The sequence below is a fragment of the Semicossyphus pulcher genome, unplaced genomic scaffold, assembly GCF_022749685.1.
Source record: "Semicossyphus pulcher isolate SPU_LCO1_2020_fin unplaced genomic scaffold, fSemPul1.0.p SCAF_19, whole genome shotgun sequence".
In the NCBI taxonomy this organism is placed as follows: domain Eukaryota; kingdom Metazoa; phylum Chordata; class Actinopteri; order Labriformes; family Labridae; genus Semicossyphus; species Semicossyphus pulcher.
This window is the reverse complement of record NW_027211692.1, coordinates 17,728,834-17,747,647: the sequence shown is the minus strand read 5'-3', so window position 1 is coordinate 17,747,647 and position 18,814 is coordinate 17,728,834. Positions and strand designations below refer to the sequence as shown.

Below are 18,814 nucleotides of genomic sequence, written 5' to 3'. Positions count from 1 at the left end.
TAGAGACGGGGCGCGCATGTCCAGTCCTCCCATGCAGGCTGCTCTCCCTGCTCGCCAATCATTCTAGCGAGTTTCCCCCCTACTCTTTCTCTCTCTCTTTCTCTCCGCGTCTTTCCATGTGCACCGCGCGCGCTGCTCTCTCCTGAGCGGACACTGCAGGGGGAAGAAACGAACGAGCCCACCATGGAGTAGGAATACTGCTGGACAAAACGGGGGAAAAACCTCTCTCATCTTTCTTCTTTTTTCCCCTTTTTTTCTGACGCCTTTTCCCCTCTCTCCCGTATCTCCCCCCTCTCTCTCTCTTTCTCTCTCGATGTCTCTCAACAGTTTCTGAAGGGATTAAAGCAAAGAAAAATGAGGATTAATATTTTTTTCTGGCACTTTCTCGGGCTGTATTCCGCCCTTTGGGGGCTGGCGACGGGGGCTTTCCCCAGCTCGGTGCAGATAGGTGAGTTGGAGGATTTTTACGCACGGACCCTCGGATCTCACACACTACACTGAATATCATGCGTTCCAGCCGACAGCTGTTTGGAGGGTGCACATGGACCCTCCAAATCATAGAATCATGTGAAACTTTAACGCAGTAATGATAGAAAAAAAAGCCAACATAAGCACTGAAACTGTTCTTCCTGGCGCATCTGCTTCTTCCAAGATGTGTGTTTGAGGGGAGATTTGGCGTCTTCTCTGCTGTGACTTAAATGGTGTTTTAAATGCACCCTAACTCCTTCAGTCCAGCTCCTTTTACTGTGTTTGTGTGTATTTTAAAGGCTGTTCTGGGCTCATGAATGTTTCAATAAGCTTTGTTCCCCTCTAGTCTTCTTCACTGTTTAGACACTGCAGTATTCTCTCCCTCCCTCTCCCTCCCTCTCTCTCTCTCTCTGCCCTTTTCCAGTTACCCTCCTGTCAGTGCGGGAGAAGCCTGCCTTATAGATCAGAGATAAAGTTAACTAAATCTGGATCGGCATTGGGTTTGTTTAGGGCATTCTGACCACACACAAGCGAGGGAATCTCCCCCCCCCCTATGTCTCTCACACGCACACACATTTGTATAGGCATGTGTGTGATAATGAATGCACTGCATCACTCGTTGTGGGGGGCAGCTGGGAGGTCCTATAATGAGATTCGGCTCCTTGACTCTGTCTCCCTACAGCTGCCAATAAACTTAATATGCTAAATATTTGGCACACACACACACACCCTCAAATATTTGCACAGGTTTCCCAGCATGCATGTCCACAGGACATGTGCAGGATCCACATGGACTCGTACAAATGCACACATATAGCAGAATGTGTGTGCATGCGTGTACAGCATGCAAGGGAACGCTTCACTTTAACCCAGGAAAGCACACATGTGTGCACAGACTGGCCGTGCATGCGTGCACATGCACGGTCTATTAAACATACATGATCTATCAGAAGCACACGCATGCACTTTTTCCCCCTCGTCTCTCTCGCTGACCGTCCCGCTCTAAACACTCAAATATACATAGAGAATCAGTCGCTGGGCTCTCCAGCAGTTCACTTGAGGAGTCATTTGCATATCTCTGCATTGCACACAAGTGTAATGTCAGTGGAAGCACAGACTGTTTCTTTTTGCATGTGTGTGTGTGTGTGTGTGTGTGTGTGTGCAAGAGAGACAGACTGACACAGATGAATAGCTTTGGGAAATTTCTATGAGGAACTGGTGCAATAACGTGTCATGACTCGGACATGACGAGACTCCTCATCGTGTTTTAGTGTGTAAGGATGTGTGTGTGATCACTTGAAGGTGACCAGAAATGTTTCACCCATGATGAACGCTAATCAAACCAATCACATTATTCTGTTAATGTAGAATATGCTTTGCACATTAACAACACATACTCAATATGTGTCTACATGCGTGTGTCTTTGATAACTGACATACTAATGTGCAATAAGGGGACCTTTAAGAACAAACAAAGACACAGATAGACACATAAGTGACATGTTATACAGTGACGGCTGTATCTCTCAGCATGCTGCTTCCTGACTCCTCCTCTGACATCGTTCCTCCCTCCCTTTCCTCCTCTCTCCAGACGTGAAGTCAAGACTTTACAGTCTGCTATTATGATCCAACTCAGTTGAGTCAGATTCAGTTACACTCAAGTCACATCAGTTTTTTTTCAGTTGGGTTCCAACTACAGTGTGAAGCGATGTAGAGAGAATCTAAAGGACTGGGATAACAAACCACTTATATCAGTGATATACAGAAAACCTAACCCTACACAAGTTCCATTCAGGTAATGATATCCCTCGCTCTTTATTTCACATGAATCTTAATTTCATTTAGTCAGAGGGGCACTCTTCTTTAAAAGGCCGACTGACCCTCAGCACTCACCTCCCTCTCCCTGTCTTTATTCAGCCGACACTTTGTGATCACTCCTTTCTCCTGTTTTCTTTTATGTCCCCTCCGACTCATTATCCCTTTGACTGCCTTCCTGTCAGCGTAGTCGACTCTCTTTTCTCCTCCTCTCCTCCACCCCACTCTGTCTCTCTCTGATTTCGTCAATGAAATGCACAGTGTGGGTTTCCGCAAGCGTGTCTGTACTCATGTTGGTGTGCAAGAAGACAGATTACCTTTTTGTAACAAAGCTAATGAAGATCTTGGCTTTTCTTCTCCCCGTCTCCCCTCCTCTGTTTTCTCTGCCCTCCCTCCTTATCTCTCTATCTATCTTCCTCACATTACTCTCTCTCTCTCCCTCTTTCCGCCCAACAATAACTCACTTCCTCTCCTCTCCATCATGTTCTCCCCTCTCTCTCTCTCTCTCTCTCTCTCTCTCTCCAGGTGGGTTGTTCATTAGGAATACTGATCAGGAGTATACAGCGTTTCGACTAGCTATCTTCCTTCACAACACCAGCCCGAATGCTACGGAAGCTCCCTTTAACCTGGTGCCGCATGTCGACAATATAGAGACGGCCAACAGCTTCGCCGTCACCAATGCATGTAAGTACATGCAGCATCCCCTTCCTCTCTGACGCTCTCTTACTTCCTGTATCTGCTGCTCTCTCCATGTTTGTATCTCCTCTTCTATGTGCTATTTACTCTCCATATTGTTGGATAAAGATGGGTTTCATTAGGAACTTAAGTTGTTTAACGGGTCAGACTGCATCTTTATTTTCTTTTTCCTGCATAAATCAGAAGTTGTTTAATAAAAACTGGCTTCTCTGCAACAGCGGCTAAACAAACTTCCGTCTCTACTGCAAGGCATCTCGAGGGATTTGATTGGCTAATTCTGCCATCAATTATGTTACTCGCATCCATCCCCATCCTGCAGTATCCATCCCATCTTTTAGAAAGGCACCCATCACAATTACACCCTATTACGACTCTAAAATGGGCCTGTGTTGCAGACGGTGATGAAAACGCTCCCTCTGTGTTCAGAACAGAGGGAAGCAGTTGACTCGCACGCGTCCTCTCTGATCTGTCTGAGGGATGGACGGCTAATCTTTCACCATCCCTCTCTGTTTTCCGCGGGAGCACAGATCTAATCCTTCACACTCGCGCTCGACCTGGAAGCCTGTGAGAGGGTTTGTGATGTTTGCGCTGGCAAGTCAGTGTTAACAAGGCTACGTGGGAGGCCGACCGCTGCCAGCAGTTTAGTGCTGCTCGGCATGCCACAGGTGCCTGTGCTCGCATATTCTTGTCTTTATGGCATAACATTTCTGCCAAATTTCATATCATAAAATCCTATACAAAATTGTTGTCTGGTTCTGGGCCTTTTATGCAGAGTTCTCCATATATTCAGTGCTGCAGTAGCCCTTTAAAGTCTTTATCGGACGTGTCTTTTGGTGCATCATAAGATGGATATTTGTCTGTTTTGGGTTCGAACATAGATAATGAAAGAGTAATCCAAACATGACAGGCTGAACTTTTTTTAGCAGCATCTTAAGCCATGTTTGCGCTAATTTAAGCCGCCAGTTTTTCTATGCTCGCCATTTCCTGCTCTCCTCTGCACCGGCGTGTGAATTCATCCGCAATGATCATGACCCTCTTTGGCTTTCAGGAGAGCTATTCCTTCTTTTTCCCCGGCCCTCTTGGATTGCCTCACACTTGTGAAAAGCATCGCACTTTACTGAAAATGATCTGATTGTACCTGTCGTCAGAAAGAAAAAGATTACTGACATTATGGTTACGGTGTCCTCTCCCAGGACTGAGAGACGCTCTCTTGCTTGGTGGGTCTGCTTACTCTGGCTCCCTGCTTACAGTGGCAGAGTGTTTCTGTGACTCTGCTTGTATTTGGAAGATGTTTGGTTATTTGCTTTTCTGACATCTGCTTGGTGATTAATCCCCCACACTTATCTAAATGCCTTTAATGTTTTACATGTGCTTTTACAGACGCGAGTGTCTGGCCTTTTGAGTTGAGAGCAAATCTCTAAAGGAAACTCTCCGCGTATGTCTCTTGCTCGTCCACCTCATGGTGAGTTCTAGTCCTGTCAGTGCATCAGAAGCTACATCAGACTTTCTTTTATTACTTTAAACAAAACCATTTAATTATTGTATATATATACAGTATATTATTGGCAGAGGTGGGAGTAATGAATTATACATAGAATACTGTAATAGCTTTTTCGTGTACTTAAAAATATTTATTGCAAGCTGGAATGAAAAACTGACTTGGACCAGACACTTATCAAATGCACCGCATCAAAAGCAGGCCAATCAGATCAAAGTGCATCGCTTCAAAACAGTGGTGCCAGAAGTGAAGAAGGAGAGCTGGTCTGCAACTGCTAACCCTACGCATAACGTTAGTGAACAATGATTGGGACAAAAGACTTGGAAACACCACCTTTGACACAAACTGCAGGAAGTCTTTTTTTTTACCAGAAACAGCCGTTAGATCGCTCTCTTCAAAGCCACCAGCCTCCATTAACAAAACAGTCATTTTATCTCACGGAACACATGGGCGTGCTGGTCTACCGCTGCCTTGTTACACGTCATAACACACGTTTAAAACACCACACAATAACAGAAACAAACTAACTGATTGAGGCAGCGGGAGGCCATCAGCAACTCCCGCATTCTGCGAGGTAAAATTACTGTTTTTGTCAATGGACTCTGGTGGCTATGAAGAGAGCTATAGAACTTCTGTTTCTGGTTAAACAAAGGGTCTTACTCTCTGACAAAGGGTCGTCATTTTGACAGCAGAACATGTAAACGTAGGGCCCAGGTGTTTATTTATATTTTATTTGCATCGGATGCATGTGTCAGGTAACCTTTGCTAAATGTGTTTATTATAAAGATTAAAGTAATTCAGTAACTTTTACTTTGAGTACTTCTTAAGTGAGCTACTTTTTTACGTCTTTTTTACACAAGTACTTTTACTTTTACTTGAGTACAATTTCAGTCAAGTAACAGTAGCTTACTCTACTTGAGTATAATATTTCTGGACACCTCTGATTATTGTGTGAGTTGTTCTGAGCTGTGTGTGGTTATGTTGATTAAACAGAATAACATGATTATAAGAAAATAAGTTTCCCTGGCTATAAAATGAGAAGCTCAAACATCCCTCAGTGGTATCATGTCATTACTCCCCTTCTAAAACCGCCCTATAGTGCATCTGTCTTTTTGTAGGTAAATTTCCAAGTGATTGTGCCGTGATGTTTCACCTCCTTTTCTCATTAAACTTTAACAAATCGCCCGCCGAGGCTGTTAACTAGGCAGGGCGCACAGGATCAATACAGTATAATACAACAATACAATACTTCCCCTCATGGTATTACATCATTGTGTTTAACAAGCTTCTTTAAATATCTCCGGGCTGTAAATCAAAGCTGACACGAGCTGCTCCATTGACGAACACGGCGACTGAAAGCTGCAGAGAAAAGGTTTTCTTTAGAGCGCGTTAAAGTCTGAAATATCTTTAATATCATCTAACAATTGATCCATGTTGAGTTACACAGAAGCAAAATACATTTTGACATTTTACACCCCTGAAGGGTATTACTCTATAATTTAACTTGAGCCCGATGCAAGTCACATAGAGTCATAAATCAAAACTGGGTAATGCAATTTCCAAGTTTGTTTGTCTCCTGCCCCCTGTATTGTAGCTCCACATGAATGAATAGACAAGTTAATATAACCTACAGTGATTGGAAAATTAATAGTCCATCCACTCCCTCCCTCCCTCCCACAAATATCATTACATGCTGCGTCTATTTCTGTTCGCTGTTAAGCTGCGTGAGTGGGAAGCCACACATTGAATACACATCAGGTGGTTTTAATTCAACGTCAGGGGAGGAGGAGGGGGGGCTTTATTAGTGATGAGTAAAGGGGTGTGCCGAGGACACGAGCAGCTCTGAATGTGCAAATTATCTTTGCGCTTTAACTCTTTCTATCCACTTAAACCGCAATGACCTGCCAATGGGTTACTTATGACAGACTCATGCTGTGCAGCCAGTCCCGGAGCACTTGGGTTTATATCCTAGTAGATATTCTAATGTTCCAATAGATATCAAATGTGCCCTGCTACATTTTGGGGTTATGTGTGTCCATTTGACAGAATGGTGTGGCTCTAATTATCATAAATAGTGTGGACTAATTTACTACTAATCTACTTAAGAAAAATTGGAAAACTTTATTATAAAGGATAAGGCCAGCCAATATGTTTTGTTATTGTCAAAAAAATCCAATTAAAAGGCCAAAAACAACAATGAATTGATCCTATTAAGAATTCCATATGTTGCAAAACCATAGCGAGGCTAACAGGATTAGTTTTGGTAACAGATCCCCTGTAAGTCAATTAAGCAATAAGGCCGGGTGCCAAAGAAAATAACAGCCGTGCTGATATTCAGTACAACAGCACCAACATGAGTGTGATATTGCTTTTATACAACAGTTCTTCAAGCAAGTAAACAGTGATGAAAACCTTGTGTATGCCTACACATCACAGCAGACCAGCAATGTTGCACTATGTATCTGTATGTTTCAATGTATCATGAAATAGTCTGTTGACAGTTGCTTCAGTGGCCTGTGTGATTTTGAGGTTCCAACTCGATCCATCTAGACAACAATTGTTTGCTGCAATGTTAAAGGAGCAATTGGCCCCTGGAAAAAGCCACTGTCAGTCAAAGCTGGTGTTCTCTGTAATCAATAGAAGCAATAATGTTTGAAATTGGCGCCATAGCTGTGGAGAAAGTTGAACAAACAGCTCGTGGTTTTGCCCATTCTACATTCCTACAACACCCAGCGTGCATTGCGCCACTCACTCTGAAAGGAATTGATCGCTGCAGGCAATTACTCGGTACAGAATCCGAAATATGACGAGAATATACCCGTGGATCATCTAGAAAAAATCTTCAGGTCTGCAGTCTACATTTTAAACCTGACGATTTTGAACAATTTTGACATCGGAGGTGGGCGTCCTAGATTGAGGAAGTGTAGTTTAGCGAGCTCCCTGGCCTCCACCAGATGACATGTTTTACGTAGTCTGGCGGAGATTTTCCAGGGCCCTTTGGAGAAGCGGATCGCGTCCTCCAAAGGCACAGAGCAAAATTGCATTTTTTCTTCTACCTTAATGGCATTAGCTCCCCATAATAGCATGATAGTACTGAGGTTGAAAATTGATGAACTGGCCCTTTAATGAACCGTATTCAGAACACCTGAAGCAAAGTGATACGTAAGTTCAAATTTCACTGTGCTGTTGTACTCTATATCAGCCCTCATGTCACAGTGAAATGTTTATTCACCCGTGGCGGAAAATAGTCCCCAACATGCGCACTATTTTTTTCCCTTTTGAGCAAAGTTTGCTTAAAGCTATAGCACCCAGCTGTTTAAGGAAATTAAGCAGCCTATTTAGAAATTAAGCGTATATTTATGACCCAATTTAAAAGAGTGATGTCTTCAATTGAGACAAATGGGCTTAGGGCTCAGAGCCAAGAACAAGCAAGCGGAATGGGACGGTTTTGAGAGACGAACTAATGTATTTTGGGATTTGGAGTTTTTATGGGAATTGATAATTCCACCAAGGAATATTGTTTTTGATGCTGTTGAAAAAAAACACTGGCCAGATTCTTCTTGGAACTTGGTGTTCACTTCCACGGGCCATGGAGGATGCCATTGGTTTTTGTACTCCGCCTGCTCAGCTCTCTTTCCCTTCCAGAGGTTGTCTCGGCCTACGTATCATCTGTCTATCTTTCTCTTGTAGGTGCACACACACATACAGACACACACACATATGAAGGCAATGGGCCATGAGAGGAGGAGTGTTTGGAAAATGAAGCTCTTCTATGTGAACCGTCTGCTGTTTCTCCGCAGGCTACACATAACATGCACAACCACTTCTCTCTCTCTCTCTGTCCCTCTCTTGTTCCCTTTCTCCGTCTCCTCTCTGTCACTCTCCTCGTTGTCTCCCCATCTCCTCAGAGTCTTCCTCCCCTCCTCTGCTCCTCCATTCTTCATCATGTTTTGGCCGTCTCTCCCCTCCGCACAGGCGTGGTGAATGGATCTCTAAATTAATCCCTGACTCTTGCTCCGGGTGGTGAGCAACGCTCCGCATTAGAATAGGGAATTCTGCCTCTGACCTTGGCTGGTTCTTCTCTATTCTAATATTCAGGAAGCGTGAAGGGATCATAAAAATCCTTGGTCCCCATCGTTTCCCTTATTCACAGAGGAATACAACCCATTTTCCTGTCCCATGGTCGCACATCCATAGATCTTGCTGCTGTCAATCTTCCTTTTGTGGTTTTCTGCGTGCACATGCAAACCCTTGTATCTGTCTCTGTATGTGTATTTATGTCTGAATTTCTCCGAGCTGTGTTTGCATATCTGTATATGTGCCTCAGCCACAATTCCACAGGGTTCACCACTCTTTTTTTCCCCATTAGCTTAAAGCAGGTAATGCACAAGGATTAGCATGACCAGAAGCTGCAGCGAGTGCGCGTATGTGTGGTGACATTTCTGTCCATTCAGAGCACATAGCTAACATGTGTGACACTGAGGGGCTCAGGCATTGGGACTGTGTGTGTGTGTGTGTGTGAAAAAAAGCTGCAGAGACAGAGCGTGATGAAGATAGACAGAAAGCGATAAGGTGAATTAGGGACGGAGGAGAAAGAAATGGAGAGGAAAGATTTGTAACAAAGAGGTGGTTATAGCTGGTTTGTGGTGCCGGCGCTGAGAGACACACTGACGTGCAGTCATGACTCTAAATGTGGTTCCTCATATGAGGGATAATACGTCTATTTTAACACACTTCATGTCCAAAACTAAAATAAATCCAGTTCAGCTGTGTTCTGTACCTGCAGTATGATGATAATGATGATGATATGTAGTGTGTGCTTTTGGGCGGTTGATTATTGCGCTGATGCATAACCTCATTTGTCATCCAGAGTTAATATAGATCGTGCCTATCGTGAATCATTCACAAATCCATACTGTTTATGTACTATTGACTGCCTCAGATTGCATTTACATCCCGGCTGCACCTGATTATCTCTGCAGCCGCACGCAGTCAAACTGTGGCAGCCGCATCCTCCTTCAGGTGTCACTCTCGTTTTGTTGTCAGGGGTTAAGGACAAAATTAATTAAATCAGCGATGTGATCAGGCTGAGGCGGAAAGAGAAGTTACACCGACAGTCATGAAAAGTTCACCCTTTCAGTCCTCACACCTTCAGTTACTGTATTTAAATGACTGAAATATTTACACTTCACCTCGGTGTAACCTTTCCTTTCATGTTCGCCCATACTCTCAGGATAAATCTTGAGACCAGGCAAAGCAATGTTCATACAGTGTAATCCAGAGGCAATCAGTGTATGAGTCAGTCAGCATGCATATATTTTGCGGTGTACAATCAGAGACAGCATGATGTAGAATCAAGCAGACTTTAACCTGCTATTGCCGCATTTAAAGGTACAACAGTTCTCAAATGTTTGGCATCAGAGACTTCTGTAAAAACAGACTGGCTTCGACTGAAGAGGTTAACAGCTAAGAAACTGAGGCGTGTAGCAGCCATACTGGTATTTGCCTCCAGAACAGCTGATAGGTAGGAGCTATGGCGAGTGTGAAGATACCAGTTGAGGGAGTTCGATTGGTTGGTGTGTTTTCTCCAGCAAGTTTCTGATGATAGATGAGATTGTTGCGATTGAGGACAACATTAAAGCCCCCCTCCAGTGAAAATCAGTGTTTAACCTTGTAAACATCTCCATGTGGTGTTGTTCATGGGCTACAAGACATATCAGTGACAACATCAGCAGTCATCTCCATAGCTGGGCCTGTCTGCAGTGTACCAAGGACAGGCTGAACAATACGTTTTTCAGACTGGCAGATTTAAGACGTCACAAACCTAAGGAGCCAATCCTGTTAATGGACGGGGTGACGCTGTGCATGTCATTATGTGCAACCTATGGCAACCACTTCGGTGATGTGTAAGCCAGATGTAACCATCATCGTAATTTTTACAAACTCACTACTGATTATTAACGTTACTACTACTAATTACTACATTTCAAGCTAGCTAAGTTTCCACTAAACGATGGCAGAGACGTGTTTTGTTTTCGGCTGTAATTTTACAAAAGGAGAAACTGGGATTTTGGAATTTTAAATGAGGGAGAATTATTACACAGTAATTAAACATATTTTGCAGGAAAAAAAACATATCAGACACAATTTTTTATTTCAAGCAGAGCATTTTATGTTTAAATCATGACTGGTGCTGGTCTTTAAGAAAGTTGGACACAGAATCAGTAGTCATTTGGTTTCAAGGATCAGTGTATAGTAATTTGAGGTTGCTTGCCTTTACCCTCTCCTTCCAAGGATTTTCCATACCTTAAAACCTGAAAGTTCCCCTTTAGACCTAGTCTTTAGTTTGTACCTTCTGGGTTACTGTAGAAACATGGCAGTGCATCATGGTATGGTGCCCATTCTACGGTAAGGGAAACACTATGGTTGTAGTCCTCTAAGTGACACGAGTGTCAACCGCCAGCCAGTCTGCTGTTTAAGATCGTGCTTTTTAAAGCATCATTCATACATTGAGCAATTCAAAGTGCTTTACAAAGTTAACAACAAGAAATAACTTTTCAAATAGGAAATAGATTAAATTCATGATCAATGAAAATAATCCATTAGAATAGAGAAAGAGCAGAAGTACAGACAAAGGGTGCATAGTTTAAAGTAGGCAGTGTGAGAAAGGAATGTTTTCAGCCTTGACTTAATGGTGGTCAGAGCCAGGGCTTTGTCTTACATCATCTGGGGAGATTGTTCCAGGCCTGTGCTGCATGATAACTAAACGCTGCTTCACCATGTTTGGTTCTAACTCTTGGGACGGCCTGTAGGCCAGCCCCAGATGTCCTCAGTGCCCTGGATGGTCACAAGCATATCTGAGATGTATTTGGGCGCTGAGCCACAGAGAGCCTTAAACACAAGCAGAGAGATTTTGAAATCGATTTTCTGAGTTACAGGTAGCCAGTGTAAGGATGTTAAAACTGGAGTAATGCGCTCATTTTTCTTCGTTTTGGTCAGGAGTCTCGCAGCAGCATTTTGAATATGTTGCCGAACAGCTTGATTTGAAAGCCCTGTGAACAGACCGTTCCGGTAATCAAACCATGCAAAACGTCACTGATAAAGAATGAACAGATACGTGTTAAACTGTGTATCAACCCATTTCAGTCTTATAAGTGTGTACAAGAGGCTTTACGGTTCTTGTTCTCTTCAGCTGCTCTTTATAAACTGATCGTTGACAGTCTAAAGTAGGTTGACGTCACTGTTTTCAACACCTCGTACTGACATTATTTTCCAGGCGCTTATTTCTTCGCACCTTCACGCTCATTAAAGAAGCCTAGTGGAAACACACCATGTCAAGTCTTTCCCCCGTGTTGACAAGAAAACGACCGCTTCTGTGGCGACTGAGCTGTTAATTGAAAGGGTGTTAATGCAGCGATGACCATAAAGACGCACACACTTTGAAAGAGTTCATCAATGTTTCACATTCATGTCCAGCCTTGGAGCTGTGATTAAGTAGATTCCTGGAACACTCACACACGACCACACACACACACATTCTCTCTCTCTTTGACACACACACACATTGATTTACCAACCTGTCCATATATTTCCAACTTCCTCTCATGCAGCATTTCTGTGCGCCTTTGCCGCCCTCACTTCTTTCATTAAATGGCCCAGTCATCTTGTACATGATTTGAGACGTTCAATAACAGCACTGTACCATCATCTTTATCGGTGACGTTTTGCATGGTTATATGTCTTCTTAATGGCCACGCTGGGGGAAATAGAGTGAAATGATATCTGAAACCCTGGCAAGGCAGGGAGATTTATTCTGCTGCAAGCCTGCGTTTATTCATGTTACCGGTGTATTGAAAGTGCTGGATGACTCTGCCGGTGCCTTAAATGCCTTCACTGGCATTAAGATACATTATAGGGTTCAGTGCTAAAAGCATGGCAATAATGGATTCAAGCAATTTAAACATTTCCCATTCACAGGTACTTTAACGACAGCATTATTTTGTTAGACACCAGCTGGTAATAACTTTTAATTATTTAAATGCTCCTGTTTAGCACTGAGTTAAAGTCAGATTTTGTTACTGGAACAATAATAATAATGAAACAGTAATAATGAGCCACAATATATGCAGATTGCAGCTCAGGTGGTATTTCTGTACAGTGCCTTCTTAAAGATTTACAGATGGTGATTCAACCGATCAAGAGGTTCAAAGCTGCTCCTTCAATTAGCCGGCTCGTATTTCATCCAGTCGAGTACCTTTAACAGACGTCATCACATACAGAAGGTGTATGTGCATATTGACTCAAGATGAAAGAGCTTTTGCTTTAAAGATTATTCTGTTTAAAAAAAAAATCATTGTAACACAGCTTTTAGAGTAGCATGGAGACACTGTGAAGCATTGTGTTTCAATCCCAGCCGTATTACAAATTAAAGGAGTTTGCAGAGGAACTTTTTTTTTTCTTACTGTATATCTAAACCATACAAGTGAACCCCACATTGTGAATGCTTATGTATTCTTCAAAGGTATTCATTGATATTTTTATTGATCGTTGCAGCAGATAGCTGTTCACCAATGAGTCTGGCTCTCAAGGTTTCTCCATATAAGGAAGTTTTTTTCTTGCCATTGTCACCAAGTACTTGCTCATAGGTGGATAGATGTAAGTGATATAACAGAGATTGTAGTTTAGGCCTGCTCTACATGTAAAGCGTCATGAGACGGGGCGCAGGGTTTAGCTTAGTGGTTAAAGCGCCCACACCATATATAGATTGTAGGTTCAACTCTCGGCCTTTTGCTGCAGGTCGTTCCCGCTCTTCCTTACCTCATTTATCCGCTGTCCTATCTAATGAAGGCAAAAGGCCAAAAAAACAAACAAACTACTAGATAACTTTTATCCATCCAACCATTATCTATACCAGTGGTTTTCAAAGTGGGGGCCGCCAGGGGTGCTGGGAGGCCTCAGAAAATTGTAGGGAAGATAAGAAAAAAAAATGCAAAAAAAAAAATTAAAATAAATTTAATTCTTTTTTTTAATAACCATTTGTCCTGAACCGTACAACACGTAAACTGCCGTAATCTCGGATTCTCAAATTCAGCTGCAAATTCGGCATAACGACGTCGTGACGTCATAATCTGTGTAGACCTGGCGGTTGTTATCAAGCTGCTCTGCTCCTCAAGCTTGCGTGTAGCTAGCTAGCGCAAAATGGACAGGTTTTTGACAACAAATAGACCGAAGGAGCATATTTTGTGGCTTTGTCTGTGGGTTTGGGGGTCCCCGGCCAGAAGCTAATGCTGTTTGGGGGGCCTTGGCATGGAAAAGTTTGGGAACCCCTGATCTATACTATTCTAGGGTCACAGGGCCGCCATCCAATCACAGGGCTGACAGAGACAGACAGCTTTCACACCTACAGGCAGTTTCTTAGAGTCACCAATGAACCTAACGGACTGTGTGAGGAAGCCAGAGAGAACCCACGCATGCACAGGGAGTACCACCCTATAGCCCTTATTTGGCACTATATAAGGAAAGTCCAGGACTCCATGCTTTTAGTTTGACGAATCATACATGCAGTACAACGTCAAAGCGTAGCTTAAATGGCTTATTTTCATTGGCTTAATGGTCATAGTTCTGTATTCAGTTCTGTGTGGGTCCATCAGCTTAGCAGACGCTAACTGCTGCTTCATCTACAGGCATCTTTGTGCCCACATGCATTTGTGGTCGAGAACCTCACTCTAGTATTGTGTGTAACAATAGTACAGTGTGTGTGTGTGCATAGTGGTTCATGTGGAGTGCTGTAAGTGCTCCCCGAGGAATCGCTCTGTTGCATCATTTTATTGAAGCCTCAGCAGTAATGACCAAACAGCAGCCATATTATCGGAGCATGCAGCATGTGGTAATGTATCCGCACATTTGGCTGCAGGTAATCTGATTTCATTTAGTGTTACAATAAAACAGACTGTTTCTCAGTGTGTCTCGCTTCTTTCATTACACGTCCGCGCTGCACGGGCGATGGGGAGAGGGTCCTTTAGGGCAGTAAATGTTCGTCATTTCACAGATAGAGCTGCAGGCCGGGACGCACATGTGTGTCAACAATTATGTCAAACTGTAGTTTTTTCTTCTTTATTACTAATTGTGCAATAACAACTGGGTCCAAATCTACGAGAGCAGTCATTCCCATCTTCACTTTATGATGCCTATTATGCGGCATCACATTAAAGTGTCAGCACTGGTTTATTTTGTGACTCCCTTGGTTAACATGGTAGTAGCAAGTGTGGATTAATTCAGCAAAAACTCCTCAAGTAGCTACTTTGGGGACGGCTGTGGCTTAGTGGAAGAGTGAGTCGTCTCCCAATCGGAGGGTTGGCGGTTTGATCCCCAGCTCCTGCAGTCTACATGTTGGGCAAGACACTGAACCCCAAATTGCTCCAGAAGGCGGAGCCAGTGGCGTATGAATGAGAGTGTAAGGTTGCATAGCAGCCTCTGTGTGAATGTGACCTGTAGCTTTGAGTGGTCTGAAGACTAGAAAAGCACTATATATAAGTGCAATCCATTTACTTTGTCGAAAAATAAAACCAAAGACCAACTGGTGTATTTGTTTGTGAGGACAAATTCATATTTCAAAATAAAAGCCCTTAATGTTACTTAATGCTTTTCAAATGAAGCAGCAGCAGATGCTCGGTTTGCAGTAACTAAACAGATATGTGAGCAGTTAAGCTGTTTTAAATGAGGTAAAATTACACTGGACCACATGCATTTTCCTCTAAATCCAAGTGGCAGGATGGTGTTCTCAGCCTTTAACATTGAAACTACCGTATACAGTAGAAAGATCATTACTGAATGTTAATACAGCACGAGCAAGGATCAAGACAGGAGGGAAGAGTCAACAGGTGCTGACAGGCTGCGCACAGAGGCAATGCACAGGGTGTAACATCATCAATATCATGAAGTGCAGAGGTGTTCATGAAAGAGTTGGGTCGTTAGCTTTTTCTTAAAGCTCCCATGAGGAACTTTTGGTTTGTGTTGTTTTTGGCGCCCCCTGTTGACAAAGCCGTACCTCTTACCTCTTTGCTGATTTAGTCCTGTACATGCTTAAAGTTACAATACAAAGATTTCAACTTTTGTGCTCTTTAGCACCTCCCACCGGTGACAATCTGTTAACTCAAAAGCACACTTCCCAATTTTACCAGACTTCTATGGCTGACACCTACCCCTCGCCAGAGGTTTTAGGCATTAAAAATACCTTCGTAGAAATAATCAAGCTTGTCACTGATGGTCTGCTTTGCTTCTGTAGGTCATACAGAGTAACCAGAATAAATTTCAGTCTGTTAAATAACCAGTGAAAAACTCCTCACATGAGCTTTAAAGGTGAAAGGGACTCTGCGGACCGAATGGAGTTTGGTAACTCACTCCACCACCGGGAGACGGCAGAGGAGAAGAGTCTAGTTAGCGACTTAAGGCCCTGTTGTGATGGGAGTACCAGGCGCCTTTCATTGGCAGAGCATAGTGGACGGGAGGGAGCGTAGACTTGGATGAGGGCGTTCAGATAGGCAGGAGCTGTTATTGTTGCTGTTTTGTAAGCGAGCAACAGGGTTTTGAATTTGACGCGAGCTGCGACTGGAGGGATATGAACAGCGGAGTGACTTGTGCTGGTTTGGGTTGGTTGAAGACCAGTCATGCTGCTGCTTTCAGGATCATCTGCAGAGGTTTGAAATACAGGCAACGGCTGCTGCAGAAAAAAAATGCACATCATGAAACTTGTGAAAAATTTGGTATAGTTTAATTAAATCTGAAAGATGATGTCTGAAAATGTCTCTGGAGACATTTCAAAGCAGTGAGGATCTACTGAGGACTGTCTCGTAAAAAAAAATGAAAGAGAGCTTTGATAATGTGATCGAGCCGACAGAGGCAGCTATGGTACTGAAATGTGAATGTTTTGTGATTTTAAACACTGATGACTTCACAAAAACTTTTTCAGCATTTTTCTGCACTGATATTCATAAACATATATGTTACAGTCAGCACAAACAAAGTGTTAGTTATTAGCCTAAAAAAAGCCAATAAAGCAGCATTAAAGAAATTCTTCTATTACCAAAGCTGCACTGAAACTCATATTAATGAAATTCCTTTTTGTGGCTCTGCAGTTCCTCGAGGCGAGTCGAGGCGGAGAGAGAGACGCTCTTATTGCAGGTTTTACAGACTACAGAGCCTGAAGCTGGTTAAGTAAAATCCTCCCACAACATGCTGCGGTGTTTTGCCCGAGTCGTCCGACTGATATTAAAGCGAGAGAATCCAAAAAACATTTTAATTAACTGGCTGCGGTCAGGTGGGGAGCGTGAATAACTGGGATGGATGTGAATTCCAGGTCAGCAGCGTGTTCTCTCGCCTGTTTGTTCAAGTCTCGGTAGTAATGAAGAGTGAATAATATTATCAGACCGTGCCGTATGTGTCAGTGAATACACATTCCCTCCAGGTAATCTGACTTCACTGGAATAAAAAGCAGACTATGTCTCTTTAACCCACACGCTGACCCACACCTACACGATTTTACACACTCACCTTAAAAGCCTTGCCTGCCTCTGTCTGTCTAATATTTTCATTAAGAGCTCTATTTTCCCACTGGGCATGAAAGCAGCGCTGTAAACATCAAAATGTCTGTTTCCTCTATGTTTGTTTTTTACGCTGTGGCGTTTGGAAGATGAAAAGCATGAGAAAAGATGACAGCGGATTTTAAGTGTTACCCATCGTCTAAGCAAAACACCGGGGTGTTTATCCTGAAAGGGGCCGTGTTCGCTGTAATTGTCTGTGACGTCTTTGTGTTGTTCTTCACTCTCTCGGCTTAGCTGCTTCTGTTGTTTTCATGTTCCGATCAAAGGATTTCCATTTGCAGTCTTTCTCTTTCTCTTTCATGCTCCCTCACTTTACTTCTTTTTTTTTTACGCTTATAAGCACAAGCATGCACTCGTGCATAATCGCAAACACAAACACGGTGCTTTTCTGTTGTCTGCTTCTCCGCCTTTCTCTTATTTCTCGCCTGCAATTTCCTCGAGTCATGCTCACCGTTTATCTTTTGTTTTCGCCTCACTTACGGTATTTACTTCCTTCCTGTCTTTCACACCTCTGTCTGTCATTTTTCGGTCTCATTACTTATTAGGTGCTAAGTGGCTTTTGGTTTGGGATAGAAGCTGTGATGTGTGCGCACACATTAGCTGCTGGAGCACACACTTCATCATCACATCTGTCACTCACAAATCTATCTGTCCTCATGTTTGTTTTGGTTCTGTTGTCTCTTTATTCTTTATTTTCCTACCTTTCCCACAAACTGATGCTCATCTATTCTCCGTTAATTGTGCCAATCCGGAATATAAAACGCAGTCTGTGTTTGGGGCAATCTTAGAGGGGGAAATGTTTTTCTATAGCTTTTTATTAATAAAAACGTGCCTACAAGTTATTTCAACATTATTTCAATATATTTTCATTAAAATGCATTCAAAACTACTTACAGCCTACTGTCTGGCTGCAATGGCAGTTATGATGGTGCATGTCCGGGACGAAGCGTTAGCAACAATCTAGTAAGTTTTCCTCGCTTAAAACAGCAACGAACACAAAACAGCACTGCGGCATATTGTAAACGGGAGGCGTTGTAGCAGCTTGGACCTGGAAGCCGTTTAATGCGGATGTGAAGTCACCACTTAACAACTGACAACTTTAGCTAGATTATAGCGCCATCGTCTGGGTAAAATACAATAACTGTATAGATAGGTGGACTATGCGACTCCATCTGCTCTCAGTGTATGGAATTGATGCCAAAATAGCCCCCGTGACGGGTGCTGCCATCTTGCGATGGTGACGTCATTTTGACCCAGAGCTGCGCAGTAGAGATCGGCGGGTAGCCACTTCCGCTAACCAATACACACACTTAACTTACCGAAAAAACATCAAGGATCCTGCACGCCAGCGTGTTTAACAGCAGAACAGCTTCTTGTGTTGGACTGAGGTTAATGTTCACAGATATGTAAACTTCAATGACAGTGGCGGAAATGGGGGAAGAGAGAGGGGAGATGACACGCGGCAAAGTGCCAAGGGCGGGAGTTGAACCCGGGGCCGCCGCATCGAGGACTATAGCCTCCATACATGGTCGCCGATTTAAGATGAAAAAAAAAAGGATTAAAAGTGAGTCTTATACACCGAATTTTACCGTATATATTTCTATATACTGCTGTTTTTTTGCTACTTTTATTTTGACATCTTTTTAGGCTTACCAAGCAGCCCAAGTCTGTTTCTCTCTCCTACACACACACACAGCACAAGAACCCGTCCCCAAACCTTCATGTGTGTGTGTTTGTT

At 43.1% G+C, this 18,814-nt stretch overlaps 1 protein-coding gene across 2 annotated transcripts in view; it reads left to right on the top strand.

The window, feature by feature from the left end:
* The first annotated feature begins 354 nt into the window (after positions 1-354).
* gria4a (glutamate receptor, ionotropic, AMPA 4a) overlaps positions 355-18,814 on the top strand; it is a 125,790-nt gene continuing 107,330 nt past the window's right edge. For both annotated transcript variants that reach the window (XM_069669153.1, XM_069669152.1), the window contains exons 1-2: positions 355-448; positions 2,809-2,967. In XM_069669153.1, the coding sequence (XP_069525254.1) occupies positions 355-448; positions 2,809-2,967 (253 nt within the window). The remainder of the gene's footprint in view (positions 449-2,808; positions 2,968-18,814) is intronic.